This window comes from Cherax quadricarinatus, chromosome 64 (genome assembly GCF_038502225.1).
Source record: "Cherax quadricarinatus isolate ZL_2023a chromosome 64, ASM3850222v1, whole genome shotgun sequence".
In the NCBI taxonomy this organism is placed as follows: domain Eukaryota; kingdom Metazoa; phylum Arthropoda; class Malacostraca; order Decapoda; family Parastacidae; genus Cherax; species Cherax quadricarinatus.
Window position 1 is genome coordinate 9,577,469 of NC_091355.1, and position 18,542 is coordinate 9,596,010.

At 40.4% G+C, this 18,542-nt stretch overlaps 1 protein-coding gene across 2 annotated transcripts in view; it reads left to right on the forward strand.

Moving 5' to 3' along the window:
• Klp61F (Kinesin-like protein at 61F) overlaps positions 1 to 18,279 on the forward strand; it is a 57,962-nt gene extending 39,683 nt beyond the window's left edge. The window contains exons 17-22 of one of the 2 annotated variants that reach the window (XM_053792896.2): positions 8,699 to 8,878; positions 9,103 to 9,325; positions 9,742 to 9,887; positions 12,591 to 12,698; positions 16,286 to 16,390; positions 17,045 to 17,332. In XM_053792896.2, coding sequence (XP_053648871.1) covers positions 8,699 to 8,878; positions 9,103 to 9,325; positions 9,742 to 9,887; positions 12,591 to 12,698; positions 16,286 to 16,390; positions 17,045 to 17,200 — 918 coding nt within the window. In that variant the 3' untranslated portion in view covers positions 17,201 to 17,332. Of the gene's footprint in view, positions 1 to 8,698; positions 8,879 to 9,102; positions 9,326 to 9,741; positions 9,888 to 12,590; positions 12,699 to 16,285; positions 16,391 to 17,044 lie in introns of both variants that reach the window. The other variant, XM_053792897.2, reaches the window with a different exon arrangement.
• The last annotated feature ends 263 nt before the right edge of the window (positions 18,280 to 18,542 follow it).

Sequence of the window (18,542 nt, forward strand, 5' to 3'; positions counted from 1 at the left end):
GTAGAAAGTTGAAAGTGAACATAGAAAAGAGTAAGGTGATGAGGGTATCAAATGATTTAGATAAAGAAAAATTTGATATCAAATTGGGGAGGAGGAGTATGGAAGAAGTGAATGTTTTCAGATACTTGGGAGTTGACGTGTCGGCGGATGGATTTATGAAGGATGAGGTTAATCATAGAATTGATGAGGGAAAAAAGGTGAGTGGTGCATTGAGGTATATGTGGAGTCAAAAAACGTTATGTATGGAGGCAAAGAAGGGAATGTATGAAAGTATAGTAGTACCAACACTTATATGGGTGTGAAGCTTGGGTGGTAAATGCAGCAGCGAGGAGACGGTTGGAGGCAGTGGAGATGTCTTGTCTAAGTGCAATGTGTGGTGTAAATATTATGCAGAAAATTCGAAGTGTCGAAATTAGGAAAAGGTGTGGAGTTAATAAAAGTATTAGTCAGTGGGCAGAAGAGGGGTTGTTGAGGTGGTTTGGTCATTTAGAGAGAATGGATCAAAGTAGAATGACATGGAAAGCATATAAATCTATAGGGGAAGGAAGGCGAGGTAGGGGTCGTCCTCGAAAGGGTTGGAGAGAGGGGGTAAAGGAGGTTTTGTGGGCAAGGGGCTTGGACTTCCAGCAGGCGTGCATGAGCATGTTAGATAGGAGTGAATGGAGACGAGTGGTACTTGGGACCTGACGATCTGTTGGAGTGTGAGCAGGGTAATATTTAGTGAAGGGATTCAGGGAAACCGGTTATTTTCATAAAGTCGGACTTGAGTCCTGGAAATGGGAAGTATAATGCCTGCACTTTAAAGGAGGGGTTTGGGATATTGGCAGTTTGGAGGGATATGTTGTGTATCTTTATACGTATATGCTTCTAAACTGTTGTATTCTGAGCACCTATGCAAAAACAGTGAATATGTGTGAGTGTGGTGAAAGTGTTGAATGATGATGAAAGCATTTTCTTTTTGGAGATTTCTTTTTTTGGGTCACCCTGCCTCGGTGGGAGACGGCAGACTTGTTGAAAAAAAAAAAATATATATATATGCTTTAATGTAAACACTTGATCTACACATCCCCTACCCACTCTGAAACCTCCTTGCTCATCCACAATCCTACATTCTGTCTTACCTCTTAATTCTTTCAATAATAACCCTACTGTACACTTTTCCTGGTATACTCGGTAAACTTATTCCCCTATAATTCTTAGTCTCTTTTGTCCCCCTTCCCTTTATATAAATGAACTATACATGCTCTCTGCTAATCCCTAGGTACCTTCCCCTCTTTCATACTTTTATTAAACAAAAATTTTACCAACCACTCCAGCACTATATCCCCCCCCCCCAAGCCCCTGCATTTAACATTTCTGTCGTGGTCCCGTCAGTTCCAGCTGATTTACTCCTTTCATTCTATGTAATGCTTCACACACCTCCCCCATACTCACATCCTGCTCTTCTTCACTTCTAAAAGATGGTATACCTCTCTGGCCAGTGCATGAAATTACCTCCTCCCTGTCTTCATCGACATTTAAGTTCCTCAAAATATTCCCGCCATCTAGCCAATACCTCCAGCTCCCCATCTAACTCCCCTACTCTGTTTTTAACTGACAAATCCATTTGTTCCCTAGGCTTTCTTAACTTGTTTATCTCCAAAAAATTATTCCAACCCTCTTCAACCCCCTTCACTACTCATACTTGCACTAACCCAGCTTTCTGCCAATAATTGCTTATATCTCACATCAGAGGCTATTTAGGAAACTTTAGGCACACGTAATAGGAGAAATTTTTTCCTGGGTAGAGGCTTGGTTGACAAATAGGCAGCAGAGAGTTTACGTAAATGGGGAGAAATCAAAATGGGGGCATGTCACAAGCATTGTTGCACAGGGATTAGTGTTGGGCCCGTTCACAGTTTACATAAACGACATAGATGAGGGAATAAATAGCAACATAGCAAATTTGCTGATGACACCAAAATATGCCGTCCAATTCATTCTAATGAGGATACTAGAGCACTCCTGGATGATTTAAATAGACTGATGCAATGACCGGAGAAGTGGCAGATGCAGTTTAACCCTTAAACTGTCCAAACAGATCTACGTTCACATGCGTAGTGCTCCAAAACTAGATCTATGTTTTTTACATACGTATTTTCAAATATAACAAAAAAACAAAAACAATGTATATCTAAGTTTTTTACATACTTTCAAATGTTGAAAAAACGTAGATCTACGTTTGGACAGTTTAACCCTTAAATGGTCCAAACGTATATACAGTGGACCCCCGGTTAGCGATATTTTTTCACTCCAGAAGTATGTTCAGGTGCCAGTACTGACCGAATTTTTTCCCATAAGAAATATTGTGAAGTAGATTAGTCCATTTCAGACCCCCAAACATACACGTGCAAACGCACTTACATAAATACACTTACATAATTGGTCGCATTCGGAGGTAATCGTTATGCGGGGGTCCACTGTATATGTTTTTTCAACATCTGAAAGTATGTAAAAAAATGTAGATTCTCTTTTTTGTTTTACATTTGAAAACGTGTAAAAAAACTTATCTGATTCATTCATTCATTCATTCATTCATTCATGAGAGGTTTGCTGGTACTTCCGGCCCGGGTCTTCTCCATATGGTGACCCGGCTGTGGCCCCCGGTTGGGGGTGTCGTTCATCTTCTTCTGTCTTCTTTCTTGGGCCCTCCGGCTGGAGGGTAACATCTTCTCTCTTGCGGTGACTCCCCGGAGGGGAGTATCTTCTCGCTTCTCATCTTCATCAGCAGGCGTCACTTGGTCTTCATCAGCAGGCGTCACGTGGGCTTCATCGGCAGGCATCGCCTGGGTCGAGGGTCTTCGGGCACTTGTTGCCCCGTCAAGTTGTTGGTAGTGTGGCATGGGTTCTAGGTGGGTGCAGACTTTTACCTAGAAAGTGGTACAGGCTCCATTGGATTTTTTTTTTTTTTTAAGCGGTGGGGGGGGAGGGGAGGTAGGGGAGTGAAAGAAGGAAGAGTAGGAGAGGTAGTGGCGACTCCTCGTTGTATGTGGCGTTGTCATCGAGGCGGTGGGTGGGCAGCCAGGACGGGGATGAGAGTTCCCAGGTCTCGGATGGCCAGGTACACCAGCTGGGCTGTGGTGTCTTCTCGGTTCGGGTCCCCAGACACCATTGGGAAGTGCCTCCGTCGGAGTGACACCATCGCTGGACAGTCGAGGAGGTAGTGCACTACTGGCTCCGGGACCATCTAGTTGCAGTGGCAGCAGCGCTCCTCTCGCACGAGGTCAATGAGTTTTCTGGCAGTAGGGTAGCCAAGTCGCAGCCGGTGGATCCCAACCTGCTACTTCCTGTCTAGCCTCTGCATGCTCGGCGGGGGCTCCCCACGGGTCGCCTTGTCGTACCAGTTCCGGCTCCGTGATGTGCCTGGCTCTGGTAGCGGGCGCCTGGCTGCATCGGCTGCCCACAGATCCACCTGCCTGCGGCTGATGGCGATGGTGGTCACTGGCTGGGCTTCAAGGGTTGCTGACTTCGCCGCGCCATCTGCCGCATCATTCCCAGCGAGGTCGATGTGGCTCGGTATCCAGTTGATTGTTGCTTGCTGTCCCTGCTCATTAAGTGTCTGCAGGTCCTTCCTGATGGCAGTAATTAGCCGGATGTTGTCCCTGGGCTCCCTGTGCATGATGGCCTGGATCGCCGCTCTGGAATCGAAATGAATGACTGGGGGTCGCCGATGATCCAGGAGAGCGTGTTGCAGGGCCCTCTGGATGGCATGGAGTTCTGCCTGGAGGATTTTGCAGTGGTTCTGGAGTCGCGATCCGGCCGTCAGGGTGGCATGGTGTACCCCAGCACCTGTGCGGCCAGCCTCTGGATCCCTGGAGCCATCGGTGTAATATACGGCGCACCCAGGGTGCTCTGCTGCTGCAATACTCATTGCAGCCCATTGCTGCAGCACGTGTTGTGGACAGTGACGCTTGCTAACTGGGAGGTCTTGGATGTGGACCACAACTGCTTCTGGTGCCCAGGACGGGAGTACAGAGTACCCCGCCACAGGCCGGTCACAGCCCTTGTCCACGATAAGCGCCATGGGGAGGAGTTTGCTTGCTACATCTGCCGCTGATCACACCCACAGCCGGCCAGGAGACTCCTGAGGTCTCCCTGTTGCCGTTCAAGGAGGTGTTGCAGCAGTCCCTCTCCACCAGGGAGTTGTACGTACTTGGCCACCCTCCTGGCTGCCACAAGGGCGATCCTGTCACGTAAGGGCTGCAGTTGAGCCTCATGATTCAGAGGCACAGTGTTCGTCCACCTCAGCGTGCCCAACATGATCCGAGCTGCAGTATTTTGGACGACGTCGAGTCTTCGAAGGTGCGAGGGGCGGGCATGGACCAGGGTAAGTGCCCCATAGTCGATGAGAGAGCGCACCGCCTGCACGTAGAATAATCAGAGAATGTCACGGCTGGCCCCCGACCTAGGGTTGGCAAGGGCCTGCATGGCCGTGACCCGTTCATTTTTTTTTTTTTTTTTTTTTTTTTGTTATACAGTGGACCCCCGGTTAATGATATTTTTTCATTCCAGAAGTAGTTCAGGTGCCAGTACTGACCGAATTTGTTCCCATAAGGAATATTGTGAAGTAGATTAGTCCATTTCAGACCCCCAAACATACACATACAAACGCACTTACATAAATACACTTACATAATTGGTCACATTGGGAGGTGATCGTTAAGCGGGGGTCCACTGTATTTGAAAATATGTAAAAAAAAGTAGATCTACTTCTGTAGCAATACGAATTTGAACGTCGATCTGTTTGGACCGTTTAAGGGTTAAGGGTTAATATAGACAAATGCAAAGTTCTAAATGTTGGATAGGAAAATAGCCATGCCACATAAAAACTAAATAATATATATCTTAATACTACTGATTGCAAAAAGGATTTAGGAGTTCTGGTTAGCAGTAATCTAAAACCAGGACAACAGTGCATTAGTGTGCAATAATGCTAACAGAATCCTTGGTTTCATATCTAGTACAGTGGACCCCCGCATAGCGACTTTAATCCGTGCAAGAGGGCTGATTGTTATGCGAAATGGTCGGTATGCGAATGAATTTTCCCCATAAGAAATAATGGAAATCAAATTAATCCGTGCAAGACACCCAAAAGTATGAAAAAAAATTTTTTACCACATGAAATATACATTTTCCTACACACAAAGAGAAGGATACATGCACAATAGTAGAGTAGTACATGCACAATATACATTGTGCATGTACTACTCTACTAAATGAAGAATAAATGACACTTACCTTATTGAAGATGCAGCAATGACTGATGAGACACTGTGTCCTGGGAGTGCCTTTTCCTCCTGAGTACTGTAGGTCCTGTTTGGCATTTTCTTCCAGAACATGCCTTATCACACTGTGTATGCCACTACGATTCTTAAATCTCTCAAACCAACCTTTGCTGGCTTTAAATTCACCAATATGAGCACTAGTTCCAGGCATTTTTCCCTGTTCACCTGGGTGTTAGTCAACTGGTGTGGGTTGCATCCTGGGAGACAAGATTAAGGACCCCAATGGAAATAAGTTAGATGACACTGACTTTTTTGGGTTATCCTGGGTGGAAAATCCTCTGGGGTTAATTGTTTCTTGGTATTCTCAATAAGCCACACCAACAACGTGCTACAGCAGCAGCAGCAGCTGACAGTGCTACAGCAGCAGCAGACGATGCTACAGCAGCAGCAGACGGTGGTGCAGCAGCAGCAGCAGACGATGCTACAGCAGCAGCAGACGGTGGTACAGCAGCAGCAGCAGCAGACGATGCTACAGCAGCAGCAGACGATGCTACGGCAGCAGCAGCAGCTGACAGTGCAGCAGCAGCTGATGGTGGTACAGCAGCAGCAGCAGCGATGGTTGATTGGGGTTTATTATACAACCTGGCCAGCTTGGAGACACGCACTCCACTTTCATACTTATCAATGATCTTTTTCTTCATCTCTATAGTAATTCTCACCCTTATTGCTGTAGGGTTGGCACTAGAAGCTTTCTTGGGGCCCATGGTCACTTATTTTCCAGAAAAAATCACCAAAACCACTGTAATAATACGAAATGTTTCGATTGTATGCTTGGATGTTACCGCGGAGGCTGGCTGGTAAACAATGCCACCGGCGGAACATGTGAGGCTGGCTAAGGGCGCACATTGGACGCGTCTCGGACGAAGAGCGGTGAGCGGGTTTTTGGGCGGTATGCGAGGCAAAATTTTTGCGAAAAAAGCGAGCGGTATGCGGATTGTACGGTATGCGATGCGTACGGTATGCGGGGGTCCACTGTATATTAGAAGTCCTCAGGTTGTTCTTTAACTCTACATATCCTTGGTTAGGCTTCATTTAGATTATGCTGCACAGTTATGGTCACCATATTACAGAATGGATATAAATGCACTGGAAAACGTACAGAGGAGGATGGCAAAGTTGATCCCAGGTATCAGAAATCTTCCCTATGAGGATAGCCTGAGGGCCCTGAATCTACACTCTCTCGAAAGGCGTAGAATTAGGGGGGATACGATCGAGGTGTATAAATGGAAAACGGGGATAAATAAAGGGGATGTAAATAGCGTGCTGAAAATTTCCAGCCAAGACAGGACTTGCAGCAATGGTTTCAAGTTGGAAAAATTCAGATTTAGGAAGGATATAGGAAAGCACTGGTTTGGTAAGAGAGTTGTGGATGAGTTGAACAAACTCCTGAGTACAGTTATAAAGGCTAAAATGTTGTGTAGTTTTAAAAATAGGTTAGATAAATACATGAGTGGGTGTGAGTTGGACTTGTCTAGCTTGTGCTACTAGGTCTGATGCTGTGCTCCTTAAGTGGAAGTGACCTGACTAAGTGGGTCGTTGGGCTAAGCCGGAGGGTAATATGGACCTGCTTTGGATGGGTCAGTAGGCCTGCTGCAGCGTTCCTTCTTTCTTATGTTCTAACTTCTTCCTCCCTTAGTTTATACACTTTCACCTCTCTCTTACTTTGTGTTGCCATTTTCCTTTTGTCCCATCTACCTTTTACTCTAACTGCAGCCACAACTAAATAATGATCTGATAGATCAGTTGCCCCTCTATAAACATGTACATTCTGAAGCCTACACATCAACCTTCTATCCACCTATACATAATCTAACAAACTACTTTCATTACGTGCTATATCATACCTTGTATACTTATTTATCCTCTTTTTTCATAAAATATGTATTACTTATTAGCAAACCTCTTTCTACACATAGCTCAGTTAAAGCCTTCCCATTTTCATTTACCCTTGGCAACCCAAATTTACCTACTACTCCCTCCACAACATTTCTACCCACTTTAGCATTGAAATCCCCAACCACAAGTACTCTCACACGTGGTTCAAAACTCCCCACTCACTCAACATTTCTCAAAATCTCTCTCTCTCTCTCTCTACACTTCTTTTCTCCAGGTGCATAAATGCTTATTGTAACCCACTTTTCACATCCAATCCTTATTTTACTCCATGTAATCCTTGAATTAATACATTTATATTCTCTCTTTTCCTGCCATAACTTATCCTTCAGCATTATTGCTACTCCTTCTTTAGCTCTAACTCTATTTGACACCCCTGATCTAATCCGATTTATTTCTCCCCAATGAAACTCTCCCACTCCCTTCAGCTTTGTTGCACTTAAAGCCAGGACATCCAGCTTCTTCTCATTCATAACATCCACAATCATCTCTTTCTTATCATCCACAAAACATCCATGCACATTCAAACATCCCACTTTGACTTTTTTTTTTTTTTTTCTTTTTTTTTTTTTTTCTTTTTAGTAGGCTATACAGGAAAAGGGGTTACTAGCCCATTGTTCCTGGTATTTTAGTTGACTTTTACAACACACATGGCTTACAGAGGAAAGATTCTTATTCCACTACCCCCCATATTCCCCAATAATTTTTTCAGACACTTTTGTACCCTTTTTCCTTTATACAAAGGAACTGTGCATGCTCTCTCCCAATCCCTTAGATACCTTACCCTCTTCCATTCATTTATTAAATAAAAACATTAACCACTTCAAAACTATATCCCTACCTAGTTTTAACATTTCTATCCTTATCCCATAAATCCCAGCTGGTTTACCCCCCTTTCATTCTACCCACTGCCCCATGCACTTTCCCCACACTCACAACTAGTTCTTCCTCACTCCTATACGATGTTATTCCTCCTTGCCCTATACACAAAATCACAGCTTCCCTATCTTCATCATGATTTAACAGTTCCTCAAAATATTCCCTCCATCTTCCCAATACCTCTAACTCTCCATTTAATAACTCCTATTTTTTAACTAACAAATCCATTCGTTCCCTAGGCTTTCTCAACTTATTAATCTCACTCTAAAACTTTTTATTATTTTCAGCATTAAAAAGTATTTTCACCATATTGCAAAGATAGTGATTGTGTGAATGGTGGTGAAAGTGTTTCTGTTTTGGGGTCACCCTGCATCACTGGGAGATGGCTGGCATGTTGAAAAAAAATATTTTTTTAGTGATAAAACTTTCTTCTTTAACAAACTGGCCATATCTCTCAGAAGCAGGGTGGCCCAAAAAGAAAAATGAACATTTCTCTTTTTAGTTTTAGTAATGTTAACAGGAGAATGGGTTACTAGCCCCTTGCTCTAGTGACAAAACATTAGCTTTAAAAAAATTTAAATTTTCCTGATAAATACTCATAGATGGAAAGTGATGTTCAACACTTGGGAGAGAAGCGCTGCAGTTTGGAATCCACAGTGGACTGTTTTGCTGGCAGAGCTTACCAAGCCATGGTTGATACACATGAAGCGGTACAGAACCACAGCAAGGATATGGAAAGACAGGCAACTGAAGATATCAAGAGCACCACAGAAAAACTAGAGGTGGGAGGGTATCTTGTACATTCTTGAGAAACAAAATGGTTATATACATACTGCTACTATCAGTAATGAAGTTATTAATAGAAGCTTTCTTAATAAATAGTAATACAAATATTGTCAGTGTATATTTTGAGAAAATTCTACACTTCTATATTCATGATTTGTGAGGTAGATTTTCCAATTTTTTTATATAAATACTTGCACTAAATTTTCTCATGCTTTTCTAGACGGCAGTAGTGGAATTGACACATGAAGTGGAGAATAAGAATAAAGCCTTAGAGGCTGAAATCCTTAGATTAGAAGCAGAATGTTCTCATCTTAGTGATGCATGTCAGAAGGCACAGATCAGTTTAGAAAAATGGTCTAATAAACATGATGAGGCACTTAGTACTCAAGGGGAACAAGTCTCGGAGCTGTTCTTTGAGAAGATGACGAAAGATGTACCAACAGGTGAGATGACCTACATTTATTATTACATTAATTTTTAATAATTACATTTAATTACTTGCATTTCCAATCATTTAAAGTAAGCCAATTGGTTTTAGCTATAATTTATGAAGGCTTGTTAAATTCTACCATTATTTTGTGATTGCATTAGCTCCTGCAAAGCATATCCATTGTTACATCTAAAAAGGCTATGTAACTACTACTAGTACAAGCAAGTTTAGTTGTAATAAATTCTTTTGATATGTCGATATCATAGTTGAAGAACTTTAGGTTTATTCTTCAAAAATTTTTACTGATGGCTTATATTTCTACCCTATCTGCTTTCTTCCTTCCATTTAACTTTTTTTTTTTTTTTCCATGCCTTCTCATGTTCCATTTTACTCTTATGTACAGTTTATATGTTAAATTTTATTTTTTAGGTCAAACTCCAGTAAGACAAGAGTATTCATTTTCAAAGCTTCTGTCTTCTACGTCTCCTCATGAAAGACTTCTGCAAAGATATCGAGCTGGAACTGTAACAACACTGTCAAGGATCCCCCTTCCAAGCTATACAGATGATACTGAGGTAGGTTTAAAATGTGTTTGTTAAACAAGTTAGGCAAAGAAAAATTGGATATCACATTGGAGGGAGGGAGGGAGTATGGAAGAAATGAATGTGTTCAGATATTTGGGAGTAGACTTGTCAGTAGATGAGTTTATGGAGGACTAGGTTAACCATAGAATTGATGAAGAAAAAAGGTGGAGGCAAAGAAGGAAATGTATGAGAGAATAGTGGTACCAACATGCTTAAATGTGTATAAAGCATGGGTTGTAAATGTTGCAGCAAGGAGGCAGCTGGAGGTAGTGGAGATACTGTGTTTAAGGGCATAGTGTTGTGTAAATATTATGCAGAGAATTTGTAGTGTGGAAATTAGGAGATGTGAAGTTAACTAAAAGTATCATTCAGAGAACTGAAAGGTTGTTAAGGTGGTTTGGTCATTTAGAGAGGATGGAGCAAAATAGGATGACCTGGAAGATGTATAAATCTAGAGGAGAGGTAGGGGCTTTTATAGGAAAGGATAGGAGAGGGTAAAAGAGGTTTTGTGTGCAAGAGGCTTGGACATGCAGCAGGCATGTGTGAACATGTTGGATTGGAGTGAATGGAGATGAATGGATTTTGGGACTTTAGCTGTTGGAGTACGAGTAGGGTAATATTTTAAGGGATTCAGGGAAAACGGTTAGCTGGACTTGGAGTCCTGGAGGTGGGAAGTACAATGCCTGCACTAAAGGGGACGTTTGGGATATTTGCTGTTTGGAGTGACATCTAAACTGTCATATCTGTGCACCTCTGCAAAGACAGTGATTGTGTGAATGATGGTTAAAATTTTTTTTATTTTTTTTTCACCCTGCCTTGGTGGGAGACAGCCAGTGTGCTTAAAAAAAAAAAGTAAAGAGGAAACTAGTCAAGTTTTTGCAGGAGGTGCCTGATCAGTTGGGCTTACCTGCCTATCTGGAGGGTGTTTAAGGGGTCAACACTCCCATGGCCCAGTCCATGACTAGGTATATGGAACTACAAGGGTAGTCTAGTGGCTGAGCTGCTGGAGCAGACGAAACTGGTCACAGATATGAGCAATATAAAATCTACTGTTTTTTTTTTTTTTTTAATAAAAATAAATGCTTAAAAATTGACGATATTCTGATCTTTGTCAGTATGGTTTTCAAACTCCTTTAGTACAAATAATCACCTAAGTACAACATAAATTATACAACATTCTTTATAAGAAAGAACTCCCAATTAGGCTTTTGACCTGCAAAAGGCCTTTGACATTGTAGAGCACACCTTTCTGCATAATATAAGGGCAAGATGAGCATAGCCACTCACACTAATATCCAATTTTACTTAAATGGTAGAAAGCAAAAGAGCTTGTTAAGTTCACTTCAGTAGTAGTCTTTGTCTTAAGTCATTTTAAACTTGATATTTCTTGTTCTTTTCCTTCTATTTATCTAATAGTACCACAAGCATTTTTGAACAGTGGAATCTTAAACTCGGTTAATTGTGTACCTGCTACTTCCTTTGTTATTGTTTGACCCTTTTGTCAGTTGTTCTACATAACCAGGGAACTCTCCATGTGCAATATTTAATATAATTTTGGTTTTGATGTCCCCCCCCCCCCCCCCCCCAACAAGTCGGCTGTCTCCCACCGAGGCAGGGTGACCCAAAAAAGAAAGAAAATCCCCAAAAAGAAAATACTTTCATCATCATTCAACACTTTCACCACACTCACACATTATCACTGCTTTTGCAGAGGTGCTCAGAACACAACAGCTTAGAAGCATATACGTATAAAGATACACAACATATAGATGTATCTTGTGGAAATGAAGAATTTGAATTTGTAGGTGTGAAATAACTTTTTTCATTGTTTGGTATGTCTGTTTCAAATTTTTTTCTTTCATCCTTACTCAAACTAGATAATTACTGGCTTATTTGCAAGCTTTCTAGTTTTGGGAGTAGTTTGTTTTGCTGTAGAAAAAGGGAAGTTAAAGGTTATCCGCATACAGTTCCAGCCCTTCCAGTAAACTCAGAGTAATTGCATACAAGCACCTTTAGCCATGCCACAGAGTTGCTCATTTTACCATGCTGGTAACATTCTTCATTCATTAGAAAAGCAAATGCTTTATTTTCAGTATTATTCTTTTCCAAACTATGTATTTTTTTTTTTTTAACACGTTGGCTGTTTTCCACTGAGGCAGAGTGACCTGAAAAGAAAGAAAAACTTTCATCATCATCATCATCATCATTCAACACTTTCACCATCACTCTCTGCAGAGGTGCTCAGATGCGACAGCTTAGATGTCCCTCCAAATACCCAATATCCTAAACCCCTCCTTTAAAGTGCTGGCATTATACTTCTCATTTCTGGGACTCTAGTCTGGCTAACCGGTTTCCCTGAATCACTTCACAAAATATTACCCTGTTCACACTCCAACAGCTTGTCAAGTCCCAAAAGCCATTTGTCTCCATTCGCTCCTATCTAACACGCTCACACACGCTTGCTGGAAGTCCAAGCCCCTCGCCCACAAAACCTTCTTTACCCCCTCCGTCCAACCTTTTTGGGGACAACCCATATCCTGCCTTCCTTCTCAACAGATTTATACACTCTCCAAGTATTTATAGTGCAGAATATCAAAAGGTTTACTAATGAATAATTTAGACTTGTTGAATTTTCTGTATCACTGTCTGATATGGTCATTTTTTTTTTTTTTTTTTTGTGCTTTTTGTTCATAGGATGACACTGGACCTTCATCAGCAGAGAGCTTACATCTGTCATCAGACTTTTCACAGCTAGAGGATTTAGAAGGAAGATCACAAGCAGAATCTGCATCTACATCTAAGGCAAGTTTGTACTGTGTACTTGTGTTAATACTTGGCAAAAGGCAGATGGCATTTTTCATTTAGCTTTAATCCTGAGCTAGAACATAGTTGAGGACTATTCTCATACTCTAAGCTGATCCAGGCTTTTAAAATTTGTTGCATCTTGGACAATTTCTGTACAGTTCAAAATATTCCTGTTAGTGAGCTCTACTTGCTGTCTCTAGTTAATTTAAAGGAATAGGGGAAGGCATTACACAGCAGTAGCATTTGTACTATCTGCTGGTGCTAGTTCCCTCAAAATCTACACCAGGGGTTCCTAAATTTTTAAGCATGTACAAGAGGGCTCCACTTTACAACGATTCACTGATATGGACACTTCAAATCACGATAAAAGATTTGTTTGTGGTTCCCTGATTCTCTGTTAGTGTCCGTGCGTGCTAGTTTGTTTACATTGTCATTGAGCTCTGCGTCTATCAATTATGTTGGGAAATTTCCAAAATTTCAAGTATTTTTAAACTGTGTATTTAATTTTTTTTAACATGCTGGCCAGCCGTCTCCCACTGAGGCAGGGTGACCCCCTCCTCTTCCTTCCCCTCCAAAAAAAAAAAAAAAAAAAACTTTCAACAAAGAAAATGATAGGATGGATAATGAGAACTTTCAAACCGAGAGATGCCAAGCCCATGATCCTTTTCAAATCACTTGTTCTCTCTAGGCTGGAATACTGCTGTACATTAACATCTCCATACAAAGCAGGTGAAATCGCAGATCTAGAGAGTGTACAGAGATCCTTTACTGCACGTATAAGTTCTGTCAAGCACCTTAACTACTGGGAACGCTTGGAAGCACTTGACTTGTACTCGTTGGAACGCAGGAGGGAGAGAGATATCATAATCTACACTTGGAAAATCTTGGAAGGAATGGTCCCAAATCTGCACACAGAAATCACTCCCTACGAAAGTAAAAGACTGGGCAGGCGATGCAAAATGCCGCCAATAAAAAGTAGGGGCGCCATTGGTAAACTAAGAGAAAATACCATAAGTGTCCGGGGCCCAAAACTGTTCAACAGCCTCCCATCAAGCATTAGGGGAATTGCCAATAAACCCCTGGCTGCCTTCAAGAGAGAGGTGGACAGATACCTAAAGTCAGTGCCGGATCAGCCGGGCTGTGGCTCGTACGTCGGACTGCGTGCGGCCAGCAGTAACAGCCTAGTTGATCAGGCCCTGATCCATCGGGAGGCCTGGTCATGGACCGGGCCGTGGGGGCGTTGATCCCCAGAATAACCTCCAGGTAACCATTCACACATCACTGTCTTTTCTGAGTCCATGTTAGAAATGATTAAACTGAAGAAGATATGTCAATGGCAGTACTACTCACCTCTCGCCCTATATTAAGACTACAAATATTTTAAAGTAATGAGTGTACTGTATGTGCATTGTACGTTTTTTTTTTTTATGCCTAGTTCTATTGCTGACTTAATACGTGATAGTGTAAACATGTTATCAGGCATTTATATTCATTTAAAAGTTAAAAAAAAAAAGGTGATTCACTTGCCTGGAACCTAACCCACTGTACAAGTGGGGCCCTCCAGTATCCACTTTCCAAACAATGATAGTCTATGTACCTCATTGCCTTCTTTTCACTTTAACCATATAATGGGTTTATAACCTAATGTATTATGCTTTTATTCTTTACTGGAGTGTGCTAATTTATATGCAATAAAAATGTTTGGTGTAAATATTATGCAGAAAATTCGGAGTGTGGAAATTAGGAGAAGGTGTGGAGTTAATAAAAGCATTAGTCAGAGGGCAGAAGAGGGGTTGTTGAGGTGATTTCGTCATTTAGAGAGAATGGATCAAAGTACAATGACATGGAAAGCATATAAATCTATAGGGGAAGGAAGGAGGGGTAGGGGTCGTCCTCGAAAGTGTTGGAAAGAGGGGGTAAAGGAGGTTTTGTGGGCGAGGGGCTTGGATTTCCAGCAAGCGTGCATGAGCGTGTTAGATAGGAGTGAATGGAGACGAATGATACTTGGGACCTGACGATCTGTTGGAGTGTGAGCAGGGTAATATTTAGTGAAGGGATTCAGGGAAACCGGTTATTTTCATAAAGTCGGACTTGAGTCCTGGAAATGGGAAGTACAATGCCTGCACTTTAAAGGAGGGGTTTGGGTTATTGGCAGTTTGGAGGGATATGTTGTGTATCTCTATACGTATATTCTTCTAAACTGTTGTATTCTGAGCACCTCTGCAAAAGCAGTGATAATGTGTGAGTGTGGTGAAAGTATTGAATGATGATGAATGTATTTTCTTTTTGGGGATTTTCTTTCTTTTTTGGGTCACCCTGCCTCGGTGGGAGACGGCCGACTTGTTGAAAAAAAAAAAAATGTTCTCAGTTAAAGATGTGTTGAATATTTGAAATCTAATAAAATTGCTGTGCATTGAAAACGCATTTTTGCCATTACGTATTTTTCTCGCTTGCATCTGTGGGTAGATGGCTCACCCCATAGTTTGGGACCTACTGTTTTTCACTGTGCTTCTTGCCCCCTATGCACCACTGATTCAGATTTAACACAAAGCCAAAAGTAAACCAATACATATTGGTTTAAGTAGCACTTTGGTGTTATGGTGAAATCCACTGGAGATAAGGGCTCTGCCAGTTATTTTTAAATCTGATAAATGTTTAAATTGTCCCCAATATACTATAAAATGATATTCTGCCTGATCTACCACAAAATATTAATATTTTACTGTAATATGTAAAATGTTGCTGTTCTTAATATACATAAAACATTTATATTTTTCCTTGGTGGGAAATGGCCAATGTATTAATAAATAATAAAAAGATATAAAACGGTGAAATGCCGTCTTAATGTGTTTATGTACAGTAAGCGTCCAATAAAATGGTTCTCCATAAAGCAGATATTGGACAAAAATCTGGGTGGACAAAGCCTCAACATGTACATTTAATGGGGTGACTGATTAAAATGGTCATGAAGTGGACCAAATCCTGTATATCAAATGGCTGTCTGGTCCAGTCGTGTGTGTGATTAAATAGACCAACTCCGCATAATCAGAAGTTTTCACAGTTTGAAGTTCGTTCTGGATGTGTCCATTTTCATTGTTACCGGGCAGCAGGGCTAGTTATTACACATGTCAGTTTATCTGTTCATGTGCTCACACCATTGTTATTTCGTCTCCAGTTTTCCCCTGGATTTGCAGTTTTTAATATTTTTATTAAAGTACCGTGTACAATGTTATTAGCAATGGCCTCTAAAGCAACGGATGGTGCCAAGAAGTGCATGACCTTAACTGTTAAGTAGAAACTTTTTAGAAGGAAGCTAATGCTTCAGTGTCCTGGATGTGTGAGGAACATAGTGTAGCAAAACAGTGTCTGACATTTGTAGAAGCAGGAAAAAGCTTGCTGTCCATCCCTTTTAAAAATTTTGGTTATAACCATTTGAGTGTCCAGTACAGTGAGGCAAACTAGGTTGGTTCTTGTGTTTAATTTAATATTTTTCTTGACTGCTAATACATCAGTTACCAGTTACCCAAGTTTTTCTGTACATATAGTATTTTGAAATTATGTTAATGCATTTCATTTTGTTTCAGGGTGTAAGCAAGGTGTTCCTGGTCCCTAATCCTCGTTTGCAACGGGAAGATTCTGGTATCCCTCTTTCCCGCTCCTCTTCATCATCATCTCTCAATGATTACAAGGTGAAAAACTGTCACTGTGATTTTGATGGCCTATGTAGTTACTGAATTTCAGGTTTATTTGTGTATTTCTCTCCATCCTTCTCTTTTTCCTATCATCTTTATCCTCTGCCTCCCTCCTCTAAAGCCTTCATCTCCTTCCCTTATCCCGTACTTCTTTCTTCTCTCCTTCTTACTCTGCCTTCTACCTGCCTTTTTTTTTTTTCTTCCATCTCCTTAGCACCACTTAGCTTTGGAGAGAGTAACATTGCAAATTTTTTTAATTATTCATCAACTTTTTTCTTATTCTGTTGTGCAATACATATATTGATAAATTAATAACAGAAGAAGTTTATCTTCAGTAAGTTAATAATGTTAGTGTATATGGAATTTACAGTGATTCTTGGAATTATGTATTGTATTATGAAGCGAATGTAAAGGTAGATGGACAGAAAGAGAACACTAATGTGTGTATTTGTCTAGCCAAGTTTCTGAGGGTTGAGTTTCAGCTTTTGAACCCACTTATTTTTCCTTTGATTAGCTTGAATTTTCATGAAGTTGCTTTTGTATAAAGTAAATAGTTTGTACATTATTTTAATTAGCATTTCATACTGTTAGTATTTATCTTTAAATGCTGTAGGCACAATTTTATTATTAATATTCATTATTTTACCTCAGGAAAATAAAGAAAACAGCAAGTGGGCAGTGCGGCAAGGGAGTGCGAAAAACCGCGAATTGAAAGTGCCTGGCATATATAGTAGCTCCAGCTTAGAAAAGTTAGCAAACACAGAAGCCCAAGTACGATCTAGAAGAGTTTTGGGCTTGCAAAACTAATGACATATATCTTCATATAACTTCATGGTTCTGCTGATTAAGAAATCTTGAGAATAATATGCAACTGGATTAATTAGAATGTGAGGCAAGTGTGGCTGGTCTTTATTGTTATACATTGTACTTGTTTACATGTAGTATATGTAAATGGACAGCGTGTCACTCTTGAGAGGCTGGTTCTGTACAGTTATGTATGAAAATAATAGCCTTAGTAGTTCAGAATTTAAACCTACTGTGCTTCAACCATGGTAGTGTATGGCATTTTTAATATGTTGTGATTTTATTTCATAAAACATATTAATTTTGTGATCCAGTTGTTTTTTCTGCATTACAGCAAAAGTTAATATACATTTTATGTTTTTACAAATAATCAGTTTGAATATACCAAGTTGGGAAGTTCAACTTAAGACAATAAACATTATGTAATTGCAACTTGGAAACTGTATGTCAGAGCTTTTAGCATGTTATTGGCTTTCAGCTCTGATCTTGTATTGGTTTGGTAGAAGGTGAAAACAATAATAATTATGATATTTGCTGATAATAAAAATGATAAAATATTTTTTTCTTATTGGGAGAAGCACTTAACTAAATTTAATGCTAGGGATTTGCAGGTCTTTGAACCTTTTTAATTCATGAGGCAATTATCTGTGTACTGTATATAAATATTTTATTACCCTAGCTATTTTTCTTATTTATTTAACAGATGGATAAATGCATAATTGTAAATAAGATGGAATAGTTTAAGCCTTGGTGCTAAAAGCTTCTATTCTTTTTACTCAACATTAAGGATTTGTTAGAAATTTTCCAAAATAGTAAAAATGCAATGAATTTTTGCTCTTTCCATAATACAGTGTGATATGTTTTGTATGCATTATCCTGTATGAGTTTGAGGGGGAGGATGTCTTCCCTCGACTTTTGACCCATTAATGGGTATGAAAGTTCACAATATTGTTAGTGAAGAAATTTGTGTACAAAATTGTGGGGTCTTAATTCAGTGACCCTTCTGACACCCTACAACTGTTGCCACTAGGTTATGATTAAAAAAAAAAAAAAAAGCTTTCCAACATAAGTCTTGTGCTGAATGTTGTCTTAGGAAAATACCAGCTTGTACAATAATTTGCACCTGGTTTCCTAGTGGTAATAGTGGTGGATTGAGGTGTTGCAGCATTAGTTTTGAGTGCTTCGTGCTCAAATTTATTTCCCCATAAAATCTCACTTCATGTATAATCAAACCTTAGAATTAACAGGAAAAAATCAAGCAGATATGTTTTCCATACATTCATAACTTAATAATTTGCATTTCATGACCAAATTCTACCAAAGAGGAAAGTGCTGCATTTACATT